The 19,386-nt window shown below is 36.4% G+C and overlaps 2 protein-coding genes across 2 annotated transcripts; both read left to right on the plus strand.

Moving 5' to 3' along the window:
• The first annotated feature begins 776 nt into the window (after window positions 1-776).
• On the plus strand, window positions 777-1,304 carry LOC126969169 (skin secretory protein xP2-like). The gene has a single exon (XM_050814489.1). The coding sequence runs from the start codon at window positions 777-779 to the stop codon at window positions 1,302-1,304; it is 528 nt and encodes a 175-aa protein (XP_050670446.1).
• Window positions 1,305-1,346: 42 nt separating this feature from the next.
• Window positions 1,347-1,718, plus strand: LOC126969170 (acidic proline-rich protein PRP25-like). Its single transcript, XM_050814490.1, has one exon. It carries the CDS (start codon window positions 1,347-1,349, stop codon window positions 1,716-1,718), a length of 372 nt encoding a protein of 123 aa, XP_050670447.1.
• The last annotated feature ends 17,668 nt before the right edge of the window (window positions 1,719-19,386 follow it).

The following is a 19,386-nucleotide window of genomic DNA, read 5'->3' on the forward strand; positions in this document are numbered from 1 at the left end:
TATATTTTTAGGATCTCTTGACATGAGTGGGGAACATGTGACCATAGCCTATTGAGTCGTATTATTTTGTGGGAGCTATACATCCATTGCCTGTTCAAATCACCAACTTTTTTACACTAGCCTTTTCACCCGACGGTGTTTGTGATTTTTTAAATATATTTTTTTTTACTAAAATCTACCCATGATTAAGATTTATTTTACGCAAATTATACTAAAATCGGGATTCTATTACAAAATCTATTCTCTAGAAATGAGTACCTTTATTTTTTTTTCAACAGTCACTTAGAGATAAAGAAATAGAAGATATTCTGGAAAACTGGAATGAAGAATGTGCAACTACAGATTATGTACCTGTTGTATAGATGCATCTATGTGTGCGGGCTGCGACCCGGCGTTCATCGCTACCCAAATCAATAGACATGTTGTTGGACGACATGCAAGGTATGTCATCCGCCCAATTGTTACGTATATTGGAAGGTACTGATAAAGAGATGCCACCTCCTTCACCAGGTCCTTCTCAAGCCCGTGCTTCTGCCGGAGATGAAGAGATGCCGCTGCCTTTACCTGGTCCTTCTCAAGCCCTTGCTTCTGCCGCCGATGATGATATGCTGACGCCTTTATCTGGTCCTTCTCAAGCCCGTGCTTCTGTCGGTGATGAAGAGATGCCGCTGCCTTTACCTGGTCCTTTTCAAGCCCTTGCTTCTGCCGCCGATGAAGAGATGCCGCCGCCTTTACCTGGTCCTTCTCAAGCCCTTGCTTCTGCCGGTGATAAATAGATGCCACTGCCTTTATCTAGTCCTTGTAAAGCCCTTGCTTCTACCGCCGATGAAGAGATGCCGCCGCCTTTACCTGGTCCTTCTCATGCCCTTGCTTCTGCCGCCGATGAAGAGATGCCGCCGCCTTTACCTGGTCCTTCTCAAGCCCTTGCTTCTGCCGCCGATGAAGAAATGCCGCCGCCTTTACCTGGTCCTACTCAAGCACTTGCTTCTGCCGCCGATGAAGAGATGCCGCCGCCTTTACCTGGTCTTTCTCAAGCCCTTGCTTCTGCCGCCGATGAAGAGATGCCGCCGCCTTTACCTGGTCCTTCTCAAGCCCTTGCTTCTGCCACCGATGAAGAGATGCCGCCGCCTTTACCTGGTCCTTCTCAAGCACTTGCTTCTGCCGGTGATGAAGAGATGCCGCCGCCTTTACCTAGTCCTTCTCAAGCACTTGCTTCTGCCGCCGATGAAGAGATGCCGCCGCCTTTACCTGGTCCTTCTCATGCCCTTGCTTCTGCCGCCGATGAAGAGATGCCGCCGCTTTAACCTGGTCGTTCTCAAGCCCTTGCTTTTGCCGCCGATGAAGAAATGCCGCCGCCTTTACCTGGTCCTTCTCAAGCACTTGCTTCTGCCGCCGATGAAGAGATGCCGCCGCCTTTACCTGGTCTTTCTCAAGCCCTTGCTTCTGCCGCCGATGAAGAGATGCCGCCGCCTTTACCTGGTCCTTCTCAAGCTCTTGCTTCTGCCGCCGATGAAGAGATCCCGCCGCCTTTACCTGGTCCTTCTCAAGCACTTGCTTCTGCCGGTGATGAAGAGATGCCGCCGCCTTTACCTGGTCCTTCTCAAGCACTTGCTTCTGCCGGTGATGAAGAGATGCCGCCGCCTTTACCTGGTCCTTCTCAAGCACTTGCTTCTGCCGGTGATGAAGAGATGCCGCCGCCTTTACTTGGTCCTTCTTAAGCCCTTGCTTTTGCCGCCGATGAAGAGATGCCGCCGCCTTTACCTGGTCCTTCTCAAGCACTTGCTTCTGCCGCCGATGAAGAGATACCACCGCCTTTACCTGGTCCTTCTCAAGCCCGTGCTTCTGCCGCTCCTTGCTCCTGTTGCTGATGAGGAAATGTTGCCTTCTTTGTCTGCTAATGCTGATTTAGCAGTACGTGATATTTTGTATTTCCAACATATTCTCAGTCACAAACAATCCCGAAACAGAATATGGACCACCAATGCAGAAAATTGGGCGGAACCTCATTTCAGCAAAGGTTTAGAAATGACAGAAGAATATGATCATAGAAGTACTCCTATTCATTATTTAAATAATATATTTCCAGAAGAACTTTTTAAAATGATTGTATTGTATACAAATAAATATGCAGCAGTAAAGCGGAGCAATTTTGGAAAGACACTAACGTAAATGAAGTTGACCCATTGCCAGATATTGAACTATATTAGAATTCTGATCCGTTTTACAACAATGTTGAAATTAGTAGTACCATGACTTGCAAACGATTCAAAAAACTTCAGGAGAACATACACGCATGTGATATTACAACTCATTTACCCCGTAATCACAGAGATCACGATAAACTACAAAAGATAAGACCTATGCTGACCATACTAAACAGGACGTTTCAGGAGAATGCAACCAATTCACAAAGGCAGTCTATAGACGAAAGCATGATTAAATTCAAGGGGCGTGATAGCAAAAAACAATATATGCCAAATAAGCCTATAAAAAGGGGGTTCTAAGCATGGCGGCGTTATGATTCAGAAACTGGGTACCTCTATTAAAGCGACATATACGTAGGCAAAGATATGGAACCCACCGAAGAAGGGCTGGGTTATAGAGTCATAAAAAAATTAAGTCAAGGGCTACCAAGAAATACACTACTGGTATTTGACAACTTTTTTTCATCTAGCTCTCATGGATGCCTTTATAACACATTACTTGTCGCGATTGCAACTGTTCGGATGCAGCGTAAAGGTCTTCCCCAGAATTTGGCTATTCAAAAAGCTCGAACTCCGTAAGAGCGACAACAGATCAAAGAAAATAAACTCGCTCCAGGTGAATTTACATTCCGCGTTTGCCCTCCTTCAGCGTTTATAAAATGGAGAGACACAAAAGACGTTTATGTAATTACCACAGTAGTGGATCCTAGAAGGACTGAAATAATCCAAAGAACCCAAAAGGACGGACAAAAAAAGGACATGATGTGCCCATCTGCAATTGTAGAATACACCAGACACATGGGTGGAGTAGATCATTTCGATCACTTCCGCAGTTCCTATAGCATTGGTCGCAGGTCTAATAAAAAATCTTGGTTTAGGATTTTTTGGTTCTTGTCAAAATATATGAATTAATCACTGAACCCCGAAATGAAACCCGACAAAATATACACCGGGATTTTAGATTGCGATTGGCGAGAAGTCTGAAATCAGCACATCTATCACTAAAAAAACAACATCCAGTGCTGTTCATAAATAAGAATTCGGAGTTTTTGGAGTGCCTGACGAGATAAGGTTGAGTCGGCGAAGACAACATTTTTTAAAATTGACGACGTTCAAATGTTGCAGATTCTGCAGAACACGCAACCAAGAAAAACGTTCAAAATACGTATGTGTAATTTGTAATGTTGCATAATGCGTTGATCCATGTATGAAATATTTCCACCAAGCTCATTCTGGGGATTAAAAATATTTCATTATAACATTAATAATAAATGATAATTCATACTTACAATATTTGTTTTACTTCACGCAAATCACCTAAATGTAAATACCTAATCCTACCTAAACTAAAAAAATAATATATTTTTTAAATCAAATTATAAAAATAATACTGTTATTTATATATTTTTAAAATATATTTATAAATAATATCTTATTATATATTATCTTATATTATATTTATAAATTTATATATAATATATTATACAATTATAATTTGAAAAAAATATAGAAATCAGATACTTACTAGAATTATGAACAAACAAACATTCGACATTTAAACAGTATGGAAACAGCTTACATGAAATAAATGAAAATACAAGTCATACTGGTCCACGGAAGTATACTTAAATTAATAATTAAATTAAAATCCCTAAATTATAAAAAAGAAATTTCAAAGAAACTAATTATCAATATTGAAGTAGAAAAAAGAAAACAGTCTGTTTAGACTTATTTTTGTTCAATACTTACGAATCCACTGTTTTCTGAGTGATTTCCTGAGCAGCGAACAAGTGGGAGGCTCCTTTGCACAGGATGCCGGCTAAATTATGGATACCAATACGGCGCCTAACTTAACTTAACTGACTTAACATCTTATGTCTCAAGGTGACGAGTGCAGATGTAGTGCCGTTTAGAATTATTGGGGTTTTTCAAGAATCCTGAGCGGCACTGCATTGTAATGGGCAGGGCGTATTCATTACGATAAGCTGTCCGTCCTGCTCGTCTCGGCCCTTATTTTCATAAAAAAATAAATAAAACAAAGTAAGTTGGTACGATTTTTGATTTCTTTCAAATTACAAACAAGTTATAAATTGTTATTGTGTATTTCTTCCTTATTCACGATCATTATCTCTAAACTACTTCATAATTTATAAAAATAAAAACTGAAGCTTCTTAGTTTCAAATACCTAGGTAGGTGTAGTTTTTTTTACAATAATCATTACAGAACAATTTCAAAATAGACTTAAACAGCTTATTAATTATCGATTACAACTCCCTTTAAAGAAAACTAATTATCGATAGAATATGTCCTTCCCTACGCCGCACCAGTCAAAGAGACCGCCGGCACGTGTATCTCTTTGACGGCCGCGGGCGGCGCAATTCAAAGGCAGCTAGGCAAAGCGGCAACGCCTTATGATATTGAAATATTCAAGTTCATTGAATTATTGACCCAGTCACGCAAATCTTACAGGACGTTTAAATTTGTTCAAAATGAAAAGCCTACTTTTTGACAAAACCAATGCACGGATTTCGTTAATTTTTGATATATCGTCAGCTAATATGCTAACAAGTATGTACCTACATTTATTTCATATAAGCTGTTTCCATACTGTATAGTTATCACATAAACTGAAGTCTATACCAGGCAATGGGATTATGTTTTCCTACATTTTTTTTCAGTAATTTCAGTGTTTTTAAAAGAATTTGTTGATAGGGAATGAATCATACAGGGCGCTATTCAAAGCCTAAAACCATATATAACACTTTATTTCTTGCAGCGGTTTTTCGGGGCCTGTTTAAGGGTTAATCCGCTTATACATGAATGAGTTGCGGCATTAAGACAAGAAGCCTTTTAACTTCTATAGGATTTTGACGATTACATTACAAAATTATACTTACAAGATGCCATCACACCTCCAACACACCAACTACAGGGCATGCGTAACACCAGCTGAAATGTTATATGTACCTAATAGTTAGGTACGTAAGTACGATGGGGCCCTATCAGTAAAATTCATCACGCTGTACTCAGTTTTATTTTAATAAACTTCGTTATTTTCAGCGTACTCAATTACACGTTGTATATGTCCCATTATGGCCATAGGCCTCCTCTCTTGGGCGAGAGGGAATGGTCTGTAGTCCCCAAGCTAGCCCAATGCGTATTGGAGGCTTCACATTCATCCATAGAACATAATATTTCAATGCATTTATCATCTATTCGCTAGCTTTTCGGTGAAGGAACAACATCGTGAAGAAACCTGCATACATTTACAATGAAATAAAAGTAACAATTTAATTTCAATCAGATGTTTTTAAGAAAAATCTTTTTTTTTTTCGAGCTTTCTGTTCCGCAAAAGCGTGTATAACATCATCAAAGTTCTTGAATATTAAATAAAATAATCTTAAATAGGCTTTTATCAATATTAGTTTTCAAAATGATCGTTCAGTACTAGCTGTAGTCGCAAGAATTGTAAGAAATAATGTAATGTAAATAAATAATAAAGAATGTTAATAATTAATGAATCAACAAGGTCTCTAGTACACGATGATTTTTCTATTTTGTCTCTGAAAGTGGATCGCAAACTGAGAATTTCTCTGGCAAATGATTTAGATATGTCTTTTTTATATATCTCAACAAATTCTAGAGCTATTTTTAACAGATTAGTATAATTTAAAACTTTTAAAGTGGAAGGCTGCAAAACTAATTTGAAACAATTTCCTCCATTGGAAGAAAACGCGATTTCAGTTGGTTTATAATTATGTCCAATACTCATTAAAATATGACTGTAGTGTTTTAAGCAGCCTCGCTTTGATAGTAAGTAGGATCTTGCAATGGAAAACCAATAACATAATAAATATGTAGTTTTAGATCTTCTTTTTGAGTGAAATAGCTTCATTTCTTTCAACGAAGTTCCTTCGGCTAATGTAAAATCGACACAAATTGCAAAAAAAATCGTTCTAATATTGCTATAATCGTTATCATATATTAATATAATAATATTGATAATATATACACTACTCGCTTGTGTATGCGACTGTCGCGCCTGCGCACGTCTCATTTAACGGTTTTATTCCACCCACTTTTCCACGCACTTTTTTCCACGGATTTTTTCTTACGGTTTTACTATCACATTTTTTTCAGTTCGGTCCCGCAGCAAAATCCCTATCTCCTCCAAGCCTGCCGTAAGGAACTTCGTTCCAAAAAGTGAGCTTCTAATTTTCAGGGGGAGGAACAAAACAGTCACATCTTCTCCTACTGTATATCAGTGCGGAAACAAGTATCTGAGTTCAGGTACCCTGGACACGTAGTGACCGAACGCCTCGATGACGACAGTGACAAGGAACGGGAGCGTAGGATGCTGTCGGTCCGAGGCAACATGTTGGCTCGTAGATTTGCACGGTGTACTGCGCAGGTCAAATTAACTCTGTTTAGAGCCTGTCTTTTTACTGTGGACTAACTACACGCAGAGAAGTTACAGTGCCCTACGTGTTCAGTACAACAACGTGCTGAGAGCAGTGTTGGGGAAGCCGTGGCGCTGCAGCGCGTCAGCAATGTTTGCGGAGGCCCGCGTGGACGATTTCTTTGCGGTTTTGCGAAAACGCGCTGCGTCCATGATGAGCAGACTTGCCAGTAGTACTAATGTCCTCTTCAGCACACTGGCATCTAGACTAGACAGTTCTCTCTGGAAAACTTGGATCGAGGCTCATATTAGTACTAGGTGCAAGTAGTTTTATAAGGTAAATTTAAGAATTATTAGCGATAGGAACTGACATAGATTTAAGTGAATATTGCAACTAACAAATTATTATAAGATTTTGTCAAATATTGTATTAACGTGTAATTTATATGGGTGGTATGCCTGAAATAAATGTTTTAATTATATTATATTATAAAAATTGCGTATTTTTGTATAATCCAATTAATTAATCTAATTCTAGTTACGATTATTGTTATTTTTGGAATCGGTGTCCTTCCGCCGTGACCCGCTCTCGCCTCCTCACAACTCAAGCACATCTCACCTATAACTATGTATGTAGTTACAAACCTATCTTGGATGACACCGACTCCAAAAATTAGATCAAATTACAATGAGACCACACAGGATGCACCAAATCATCAAATAAAAAAAGAATTATCAAAATCAGTTCACCCAGTCGAAAGTTTTGAGGTAACAAACATAAAAAAAGAACATACCGACGAATTGAGAACCTCCTCTTTTTTTGAAGTCGGTTAAAAATATACTTTTCAAATAAAATAAAATACTCAGGTACAATGTAAAAAAATATTTTTTAGTTCGCGTCCTCTTGGGCCGGGGCCCTCTTGGCTCGGGGGCCCGTGGCATTTTGCCAGCCCTACCACCCTATTGTTACGCCACTGACTAGAAGGCACATGTAAAAAGACGATCGCTATTAACAGCTGTACAGTGGAGCTAACTCATAGATGGCATATCAGGCCGTCACAATCTCGGCCTGAGTTCTAGCGGTCGGGCCGCACTACTCCTATCTTTAGAGGACGGGGTGATAGCACTCAGGCGACAGTCATGCAGTGGGCAAACGATCACAATAAAAGAATAATGACAGCGTATATGACGGCTCGAGGATTTGGAGACCTGATTTTTTTCTTTTTATGAAAATAAGTTACGAGACGAGCAGGACGTTTAGCTGATGGTAATTGCCGCTCAGGATTGTTGAAAAACCCATAAATTCTGAGGGGCACTACAATTGCGTTCGTCATCTTGAGACATAAGATCTTAATTGCCCTGTAATTTCACTAGCTACGTTGCCCTTCAGACCGAAACACAGTAATGTTTACACATAACTGCTTCACGGCAGAAATAAGCGCCGTTGTGGTACCCATAAGCTAGCCGGCATTGGTAAAATTATTAAATTACCCATCTATTTTACAACCTTTACTGAGAAGAATTGTCCGGCCTCATTTAACGTCTTACATCAATTTGAGGGTAAATTCTGGGATTTTGCCGGGCTGACCTTGAAGATGTTAGACCCTGCCGTTTGAACAGCTTCCGAGAACCTGTTATTATACTTGTCCACGTCAACCCAATCACTGAGGCATTCGAAACGGTTTTGCAGTCTGAGTTAAAAGTTTACCGGGTTTTGGATCTGGATAGACGCCGGTCGGAGCGGTGAATTCACAAGTCGAGACCGCTCCAGTCTTAGATTGATATTCAATGTGCCTCTTACTACCCGGAGATCACTCCCACTTTTCAACGACTTGATCACAAAGAGATCATTTTCACAAGTCAATATCATTTTTGGTGGCGCCATCAGGACTAATTCAAGTCATATTGCATTGTTCTAGATTCACTAGCGTGAATGCTTTTCTCAAACATTTAAACTTTGTCATTTTACCATAAGATATATACATAATACTATGTCGTTATATACATATAAATGTCTCAAACAACTGTTGTCGTTCTGAACCTGCGAGTTGAAAAACGGCAAAACACAGCTCAACCTGAGCTTCTGAACGCAGCCCTGAATAAAACAACACTAGTCTCAAGACACTCCTGTACATCTCGTGCAGATGATGATAGAGTAGGTAATGGTAGTTTTCCAATCACAGAGCATAATTCGACTCAGTGCCGCACAATGCCAAATTGTGCTGATGCTAATTGGAACATGAATTAGTTTTAAAATGCACCAGCAGAGTGCGTGTGTACCTACTAAGTTCAGTGTCAAAAAAATATTCATAGAGTTAGCAATCTAATAAGAAAATAATATGTTCTTCATTTTGATAAATATGTTCATTTCCATAATAATCACGATAAATGATTCGATCAAGTTATTGCAATATTGAGAATAAATTTTTGTAAGTATACTTTAGAATTTTAAAATGATATTACCTATATTCACATTTTAAATGTGGTACTTATATAAAATTAAATAGTCAATGTTTGTACCTTCATTAGTTTTATTTATTTAGAGCATTGGTACCAAGACCATCAGCTCAAACCAAAATGCAATAAACGAAGAATATTTCAATCATGTTTCGGTAAATTTGTACCTTTATCCATACTTACATTTTTTTAACACAGTCTGAATTAAAAAGTTTTATTATTTCTAAAGAACTACGACGAAACGAAAGCTTTCAAAATTATTTCAACAATAAACAATATTACTACCGATAATAAATAAAATTTTGATCAATGCCAACTTATAGAAAAAACACACGTTAATTTTCTGCCACTGAGTTGGTATCATCTACGAATCACGCAAAAGCAGTACCTAGTACTACCTACTTTTGAGAGTGCTCGATTGTGCGAAGCGTTGCTGTAGTTGGAACAATGAGTGTTTAACAGTCATCACTACTCAAATGTGAAAATAATTTGGCAGAATACTATTATTTTGCAGTAAACGTGCAGTCCTTAGCTGTGATAAGTGCAATAGCTATTTCTTCAACACAGCGTTCATGTTAAGTAACTGCAGCAGCCTGCAGAATTATTAAGATACTTATCAAAATTTGGTCTTGTTGACAGGCGCGACGTCTTTTTAATTAACAAGCTGTACAGGATATCTGTCGGGTCCACTAGTTGCTTTTTTTTGAAACGGTTGTAAATACCTTTGACGATGTGAATAAGACAATAATATGAATACATAATTAGGTATGCTATCAGCTAAATATTGTATTCCCAAAGATTAATAAAAATCTTAACGTTCACTTAAAAATAACCATTCAATCATATTAGTTTATTTAAATCCACGTGTTAAATTTACCTTTATTGCTTTCTTATCGTTTAATCAACACGTGCGATATGTGTTATTGTACCTTTTCATTTTACACTTTAACTTCGTCATTATTTAATGCATTTTATTGACTTTAGTACCTACTTACCATAATATTATTATAATGGCGAAAAGTCTTATTTCTAACTTGATCCTTGCTCTCTTAATATCAGTAATAATTAAGTTTGTTAATTCGTACTCTCTTGTTGATGCTAAATTCAATGAGAATAATAATAAATGGAAATCTCAGGATTCAATATCCCATACAGGTTTCTATCTAACAGTATTAATCCTCTGGTTATCATCTATATCTACCCTATATAAGAAGAAATTTGTCTGTTTATCCCAAAAGGTTTTCAGCATTCTCACTTTTAAGGTTTACATCTATGTAGGATCACTTAATTACTCTTCTGTCTATTAACCCAGATAAGCCTGAAACTAAAATTTCCTTAAAATTTTGAAAAAAGTTACATTATTAAGTTTATTAGATCTTATGCAACATAAAAAAAATTATGAAAAAAAAATTAAGTGTAAGGCTTTCAGGGAAACAGCCGTCCTATATGTAGGACAGTAGGATAATAAGAGGAAATAAAAGACCATTTATGACAAAACAGAATGTAATCAAAAAGTGTAGTTTATTAGATAACTATTGATTATATTACCCATTGTTATATGTAATTTACTAGATTAACACTATTTATGAATGATATGTTTCAAAACACTTGACACACACTCCAACATCACATTTCTTGCAACGTGTTAAACATTTTTGTGACATTGACGACAGTGTGCTTGCTTCGATTGAGGAATAACCAGATGATTCATTTGGTCTTTACGACTATCAGCATGTTCATGATGGGAGGGTCGGCTAGGCCCTCTTTTGGCATTTTTTCTGTTTGATTCAATCAAAGCAATTGCTACCCTTCTGCGAAAGCCAAGATGATCCAGTTTTCCATGATTTATTTTATATAACTGCCATGCATTATGTTCGGCAAGATCAATCATGTGTGTGAGCAACGGCATGTACCATTTCTTACCTCGTATACCAATTCGGTAATGTGAAATATTTTCATCAGACCGATCCACTCCTCCCATATATTTGTTATAGATGGACACCATATGTGGTTCTTCTATGACAATGTTTCTCTTTTCACTTTGTGAGAAGCGTTTGGCAGATTGTTTAGGATTTATTCCTACAGCATTAGAAGCAATACTGAATATATTATTGTCATGCCATTTAGCAATAATGAACGTGTTGTCATGTGTCGTTCTGTAATCGACAGCACCACGTTCCTTTTTTTTCAGTAACTTCGATGTAATCAGAGGACGAAGGCCTTTCTTTGATATCTCTTCCAGCAAGGGCGTCCCAGTAAAAAAATTATCAAAAACTACGTGGTAAGGAAGGTCGAAGCCACGTGAAATCAGCACATCGCAAAAAGTGAGAACAACGCTTGCACCCAGCCCCAAATCTTTATATATTGGATTGCACATAGTTGTAGCACCTTGGTATGGTTCCATCCATAAAACATAACCTAACCGTGTAGCACCAACCCAAGCTTTGAACCCGTACCTAATAGGTTTACCTTTTATGTGCTGTTTGCAGCCATGTCTACCATAGTAGGGGATCATGGCCTCATCTACACTGTAATGCTCTTCAAGAGGAGAAAACTCTAAGAACTAGGGGGCGTACTTTTGTGTATTTGTCTTGCAAATCCAGATTATCATTGACATGAAGGTGGCGAAAAATAAAGTCAAATCTATCCCTAGTCATAGCCGAGCTGATCAATTCATTCTTTGTATCAGGGGAGTTTTCCCAATACATTCTTCTACGGGGGAGCCATGAATAACCACTAACCAACAATATGCCGATGAAACATTTCATATCTTCAGTGGTTATGTCTCCAGGCAAATTCTTTTTGACAGCATATTTATTGCTCTCTGACACCAACAACGAAATAACATCTTCATCTAAGAAGTTTTCAAACCACTCAATTGGGCGCTTATCTTGGCAAGCGCCTTGAACATCTGGCCAATTCACGGGATTTTTTGCCAAGTCCCGTTTTCTCCATGCGTAGGTACGCCTACGTTTAGTTCGACCTGTAGAATCAGAAGGTTCTTCTTCTGTATCACTCACCATAATCTGCCCTTGAATCATTACTTCAGCCGGTTGAAGCAGAATGTTTCGTGGCAAATTATTCAAAGTTACATTATCTTCTTCACCCGAATCTTCGTCAGTGAGACAGTCAGGATCAACAGGAGGAGGTAGAATACATATCAGTCGTTCACTATAATCTTCTTCATTATCAGAAACATTTTCTAAAGCATCTAAAATTTCATGCGCAGCTAACGGTCTGTAAAGAAAAAGTTGTATTATTGTACTAAAATCATGTATATTATCCTACTGTCCTATATATAGTACGCTAGTATTTGTAACAAGTTATACGTAATTTATTTATATTATTTTGATAGAATATTTATTTAGTACAAAAGTTAAGGTTATCAACTACATATTAACACAGAAAAAAACAACTCACGAGTAAAATATAACTTTTTATACATACCTGTCATTTGCCATGTCTGCAACGCACTTTTATTACACACTTATAAGGTAAAATATAAGGTAAAAACTGTTAAAATAACTGTCTTTTTATTTTTTCTAATAAAGCTGACACGTTTCTTACTGCAAATCATAAGACTAAATAATCTTAGATAAAGAGGGTATTCTGATATTTTTGTTTATTTCTACTGTCCTAAATATAGGACAGTAGGCATATCTGGGTTAAGACCATTTTTTATAGGTAGGCGGTAGGCTATGTAATATAAATTATAATATATATTTACCTTATAAAATTAGCTTTTGTTTAAAGTAAGTATAATGCCTCAAAAATTCTGATCTCCCTCGCTCTAGGCCCCTATTACAAGCATTTTGATGACGTAAAATGATTTCTAGAACTATCTACTTATCACTACTAATTGAATGATAAAAGCTGAATGAAAAACTACTTTACTCCCATACCTATGAAATATGTAGTTAATAAAGTTATTTGATTAATATTTTATCTCACTTTAATAACTACTTAGTTATAATTCCAATTATTATTGTACAGCAATGACAATTTCAATCGAGAAAAAAGTAATTGACAAAAGACGCATACAAATTAACATTAGATTTTATTTTATTTCTAGATTTTGCATTGCAAACTATTAATCGTCTTAATACACATTCGACTACTGGGACGTCGCGCAAGTCAGGGGAGATAGACAAAATGATATTTAACAAAAGTAAGATTAAAACACTTAGTTTTGCACATTAACACACAGTAAGTTAGAATTATCTTGTTATCGCTACAGAAGTCAAAATTTCCTATCGTGCGCGACGAAAATGTGTATAGCGGCGCTATTTGTGCATGAGTTAGAAAACTCGTACATCGTTCAATTCAGGTTTATATGAAATCAGCATCTTTAATCCGCATTTACAGAAAATGCTGGTAGCGTTCCTGTAATTCCACTAGTGATGCAAAAAGAAATGGGCGGCAGTGAACACTTAAAAGGCATTTATTTTTTCAAAATTGATTCCTTTAGAATTCTTTTTGATGTCATTTCTAATATACTAGATACTTACTACCGCTTCGGAAACAAATGGCGCTCTGACAGAGAAGAAGTGGCGCAAGAAACTCTCCCAGCGTTTTTTTGCGCACTTGTTGTATTATTGAGCGGCATCACGGAATATGCAGAAGTTAAAATAAGATAATAATGTGGCGTACAATTAGTTGCTCTTAGTTTCATGAGCTTTCCTTCCTAAAATCGGCAGCCCGTATCAGTCGTCACGCATTAATGAAGTCATCCGCAGGGCATTTGCCGCTCTTAATATACCAGCTGTTTTAGAGCCAATTGGTATCCACCACCGCGATGGGAACCGTCCTACTGGAATTACCCTGGTGGCTTGGGCCCGAGGAAGGGCGCTGGTGTGGATTGGGATATGCGTCGATACTCTGGCTCCTTCTCATGTCCAAGTTACGTCACTTGGTACTGGAGCTGCTGCTTCGACTGCTGAAGACAGCAAACATCACAAATTTGTCGATCTCAGTTAGTCTTTCATCTTTGTGCCGCTTGGTGTCGAGACACTTTGTCCAAGGGGCCCTGGAGAATGGAAAACGTCCTATCTACGCACCTCAATAGGGTCACTGGAAACTCAAGCGCTAACAGCTATTTCGGTCAACGGATCAGCTTAGCTATCCAACGCGGAAATGCTGCCAGTATTCTTGGCACACTTACGTTATGATATTTTAATGAAATCATAGCACATATTGCAAATATAGTTATTAGCATTGTTTTGTTTGAATAAACTTAATTTTCATATAATAAGCAGATCGCCTACATCAGCCTACATTAATAAGCGCGCTAAGTTATCACTCAATGTAATATTAAAGTACAACATTGTAGGGACATCCGCGCAATAGGTTCATGACCATTCTATACTGCTAAAAAAAATCCAAAATTCAAATATATTTATTAAAAATAGTATTTAAAATCATTTAATGAACGTCGAAAAAGAATGCCGCAACCTGAGTAGAAAGGCCGCAAGAAACGTTTTTTTTTTCTTAAAATATCGTTACAATGTAATATCGTACAATAAAATTTACTATTTAATAGCCTGTGCCCGGGCGGTCGCTTCATTCCCAATCTGTGGTATCATTAAGAATGTCATTTATATTATAGTTACCATTACCACACTAACACTTTTAACAATTCTTTTGAATTTTAACAATTCTTCATGATCAAATCTTCATGTAAAAAAAGTCCGCTGAGTTTGTTGCGCCTGTTCTTCTCAGGTCTAAGGCATGACTTATGGAATGGGTGGTAGTTTTTGACTTTCAATAATTGATTTTAATATCCTATTTAAAATAAAAATATATGAATTTAAATTTCGTAATATTTTTGTATTGTACATTTTCTGGGATTATGATAAAGCATTTACATCGCCCAACAAAATACTTACTAACTCGACTTAGTTGTAGGCATAACAAGTTTATGTTTGTTCTTAGTGTTAACGCTGTGATTATAACAAACTCTTGTGGTGCCATAAATTCAAATTCAAATATTTTTATTCAAAATGGGATGTGACATCACTTATTGAAAGTCAAAAAACTACCACCCATTCCAAAATGAATGCCTCAGACCTGAGAAGAATGGGCGCAACAAACTCAACGGGCTTTTTTTTTTCATCGAATAAATATGTTTACAAAGTAATATTAACTTATTATTTAATAGCCTGAGGGCGGTGCCTCCATTCCCAATCTGTGGTATCATTAATAAAGTCATTTATGTTATAGTAACCTTTACCACACAAACTTTTTAACAATTCTTTTGAATAACGTAATACTTTTGTTTTGAACAAAAACATAAATCATAGAATTGATAAGGACAGAAATTACAAAATGTCATTACAATGACAATTTAAGAATATACAAATATATCTACTTTTCAGAATCGCTGCTCATACATTGTGGTAACAATAAGGGCATTTGTATTAAGAGCGGGGCGTGTCCATGGCCAAGCTTGGACAATGATGATTTGTGTATAGAAAGGGGGCATGATTTAATTTGCTGTCCGATAAAACACGTAAGGATACCTGTCGATATATTCGAAGCATAAAATGAACAAATAAAAGTGATTCCAAAATAAACATTACATAATAAATCATGTTTCTTTTCTCATACTGTAGCCAAAAAAGTATAACGTTATGATGGAAGAATCTATATAAATCACATTTTTATGTCAAGTTATAAATAAAATCTCCTACAGCTTTAGGTCGCCTATTTGTACTAATATAACAATTACATACAAATGGTAACTTCATTTTATATTGCAATAAGGAAGTTTCATTTATTCATTTTTTATATCTGTATATATAAAAATGAATTGCTGTTCGTTAGTCTCGCTAAAACTCGAGAACGGCTGGACCGATTTGGCAAATTTTGGTCTTGAATTATTCGTGGAACTCCAGATAAGGTTTAAAGGGTGAATAAATATGAAAATGCTCGGAATTACATAAAATAACAATATTGTTTTTCCTTTGATGTGTCCCGCGTCGTTCAGAAATCAAATTGAAAGAATAGTTCAAAATGAATAACTAATTAAAATCTTTATATCTCTCTGTCTTTCTCAGGAGGTATAACAAACATAATTTTAGCTACCTATAGTTGGTAGATTTTATGTACGATTTAATATTTGGTAGGTCTGAAAATCGGTCGTCATCTATTTTTTATACCCCAAAATTTTTAATACTTGATTTTTTTTTACTTTATGTGGCAATACAACGTTTGCTGTTTCAGCTAGTTATATATAAATTATTAATGAAAAATGAATTCCTAATTTGAATATTAATTTACGTATCACACAAACTAAGATAAAAATCCCTCTGAAAATGTTGATCTGTAGGATAACGAAATGACGCGTTATTTAAATAATATATTTTTATAACCCAAAAACCAATGTCAAAATAACATGTAGTTAGTTAAACATGTAATGATTATGCATAATAATATGTAAAACACATTCTAAAATACTTGAATAGATAACATGTACAACAATGAATGGCACGAAAATTATTACTAATTCTTTTTTTTATAGTTGTCATAAATCTCATTATTCCGAATCTTTAATTCAAGTATAAGTGTCTTGTGAACGTGACTAAGGGCGCTGTTCAGACATCCGTGTTGCAAGTAAACAATCATTTATATTTAAATTCTCAATGTGATTTCTCGGGGCGTAAAAATAATAAGGGAGTGCCAGGCCCAAGGATGTCGTAAGAGGCGACTAATTCGATTTTTAGATGTGGGAGAGTCACGTTGCCGTCTTATGACGTCAGCACAATCGGGCCAGACTCGTCCGGGTTAATTACCACACTCGCGCAGAATACCGGCGTGAAGTAGCGGCCTAGTGCCGCTGTGTTTCGCATAGGTTAGAGTCGAGGACCGGAGTCTGAGGAGGATTTACCAGTGGGATGCCGACTAGATTATGGGTACAACGGCGCCGGTGCCTTTTTCGGCCGTGAAGCAGCAATTTGTATGTATTATTCTGTCTCGGTCTGAAGAGCGCCGTAGCTAGAGAAATTACTGGGCAAATTAGACTTAATATCTTATGTCTCAACTGATAACCGCAATTATTGTAGTGCTGCTCAGAATATTTCAATAATCCTGAGTGTCATTTCATTGTAATGGGCAGAGCGTATTAATTACCATCAGCTGAACATCTTGCTCGTCTCGTCTATTATTGTCATAAAAAAATCCTAATCCTTTTGGATGGCAAATCACTACTACTAGAACTATAGTAGATAAGTAGATTAAGTGTCATCCTATCTCAGTGAAAGATTACAAACTATAGACATAAATGGTTCTAGGTCAGATGGATCTTTAATGAAAATGGGAGTTCCACAGGGCTCTATTTTGGGTCCATTCTTGTTTTGAATATATATAAATGATTTACCGTTTTATGCTCAATCTTTTTGTGATATAGTACTATTTGCTGATGACACCTCTTTAATTTTTAAAACTGATAGGTGTAAGCAAAGCTATAGCGATGTTAACAATGCGCTATCTCAAGTAATGAATTGGTTCAGCATAAATAATCTTGTACTTAATCCAAAGAAAACTAAATTCGTTAAATTTGCCTTGCCAAATGTGAAAGATCAGGAAACAATCATAAATATTAACGACGAGTCGTTAGAAATTCTTGATAGTACTGTGTTTCAATTCGTAACAATTGATAATAAATTCCAATGGGGACCTCATGTAACAGCTCTGTCAACAAGGCTTAGTTCAGCTGCTTACGCTGTTCATAAAATACGACAACTGACTGACGAACCGACCGCACGTCTTGTGTCAGGGGGGTGCAACTTCCCTACATTGGCACATGAAAAATACTTGCATTGAAAGTGCTGCCACCTATTCTATTAGGTACGCTGCAACTTCACCACGATGGCGATAATTTAACATCATGATAGATGGAAAGGTGGAGCAAGTGATAGCAAAAAACTCACTTAACTTACTTATTAAAGACTTGACTATCGTGTTGTAATCATTGAATAGTTGTCCTTATTTAAAGGTGACTGTCGAACTTAATAAACGAATAATAATTTCCACCCACACAAAACAAACATCATTATTCATTTAATACGGTCAACAACAGTAAAAACTAACTTTTAGTCGGTAGGGGGTGTTTACACCCGAGCCCGACATATGGGCCCCGTTTCGGGGTCTTCAATACGTAAATGTATTTTACTCCTCTCGAAAAAAAAAAAAAAGTAAAAACTATAAACATAATTAGCGCCATCTAGCGACGATACGCTAAGAGCGTAAAAATTACGCAGCGCCATCTCTTGGCCTGGGTACACTGATTTTACAAAACAAAAACATGAGTTGCACATCTATCTCTAGTATATTATAGTGTATTATCTATGTCTTGTGTATTATAGTTATTTCCATAGTGTCATGTCGTATGGTATCCTCATGTGGAGCAATGCGGCTGATATAAACAATATATTTGTGTTACAAAAAAGGGCAATCCGCTAAATTTTTCAGTTGGGTTCCAAAGACTCTCTTAGACAGAAATTTAAAGAAATTAATGTACTCACAGTACCCTCACAATATATCTATTCAAATATTATGTTCGTATATAAAAATATTAAAAAATTTGAAAAGAAAAGTGATGTACATAATGTAAATATAAGAAGTAAGCAAAAATAAGTTAATCCCTGTTTTAGATTAACAAAAGTGAACAATTCGTTTATGGGGAACTGCATACGATTTTTTAATAAAATTTCTGATGACATAACTTGCTTAACGCTAAATAGATTTAAATCTCATGTTAAAAGTAAAATAATTGAGAAAGCTTATTATAAGGTAGTTGATTATATTAATGACAAGAATGCTTGGTCCTAAAAATATCATACCTATATTGCTCTCAAGTGCCCTTGATTAGTTTTTAATATATATGTTTGACATTAATGAGTGTAGTATGCATAAATTTTAATTTAATTTGTAATGAATGACATTCCTATATTTTATATACATATTATTTGTATTTTTAATGATGTCGTATAAATTATTATTGTAATTATTTGACGTGAAAAAGTGTATTTTGAAATACCTACTTTCAATAAACTGTTTTTGATTTTGATATAAAACAACATTATCATTTCCAAGCTTATATAAGGCTGTCACTCTACCCTGATACACACGTAGTTTTGCAGTGCATCAAAAGGCATAAAAAGGCATTTATTTTCTCAAAATTGATTACTTTGGAATACTGGATGCAGACAGGAGAAAGAAGGTCTACTGTGCATAGACCACAAGGTTAGGCAAGCTGATGAAACGCACATTTCGTACAATAACTAAAGTCATAAAAGATCACGGCCCTTTTCACGAGCATCTGTTTC

This window comes from Leptidea sinapis, chromosome 17, assembly GCF_905404315.1.
Source record: "Leptidea sinapis chromosome 17, ilLepSina1.1, whole genome shotgun sequence".
Taxonomy (NCBI): Eukaryota; Metazoa; Arthropoda; class Insecta; order Lepidoptera; family Pieridae; genus Leptidea; species Leptidea sinapis.

Coding starts and splice junctions, on each gene's coding strand:
- LOC126969169 (XM_050814489.1), top strand. CDS start 777: ATGCCACTGCCTTTATCTAGTCCTTGTAAAGCCCTTGCTTCTACCGCC.
- LOC126969170 (XM_050814490.1), top strand. CDS start 1,347: ATGCCGCCGCCTTTACCTGGTCCTTCTCAAGCACTTGCTTCTGCCGCC.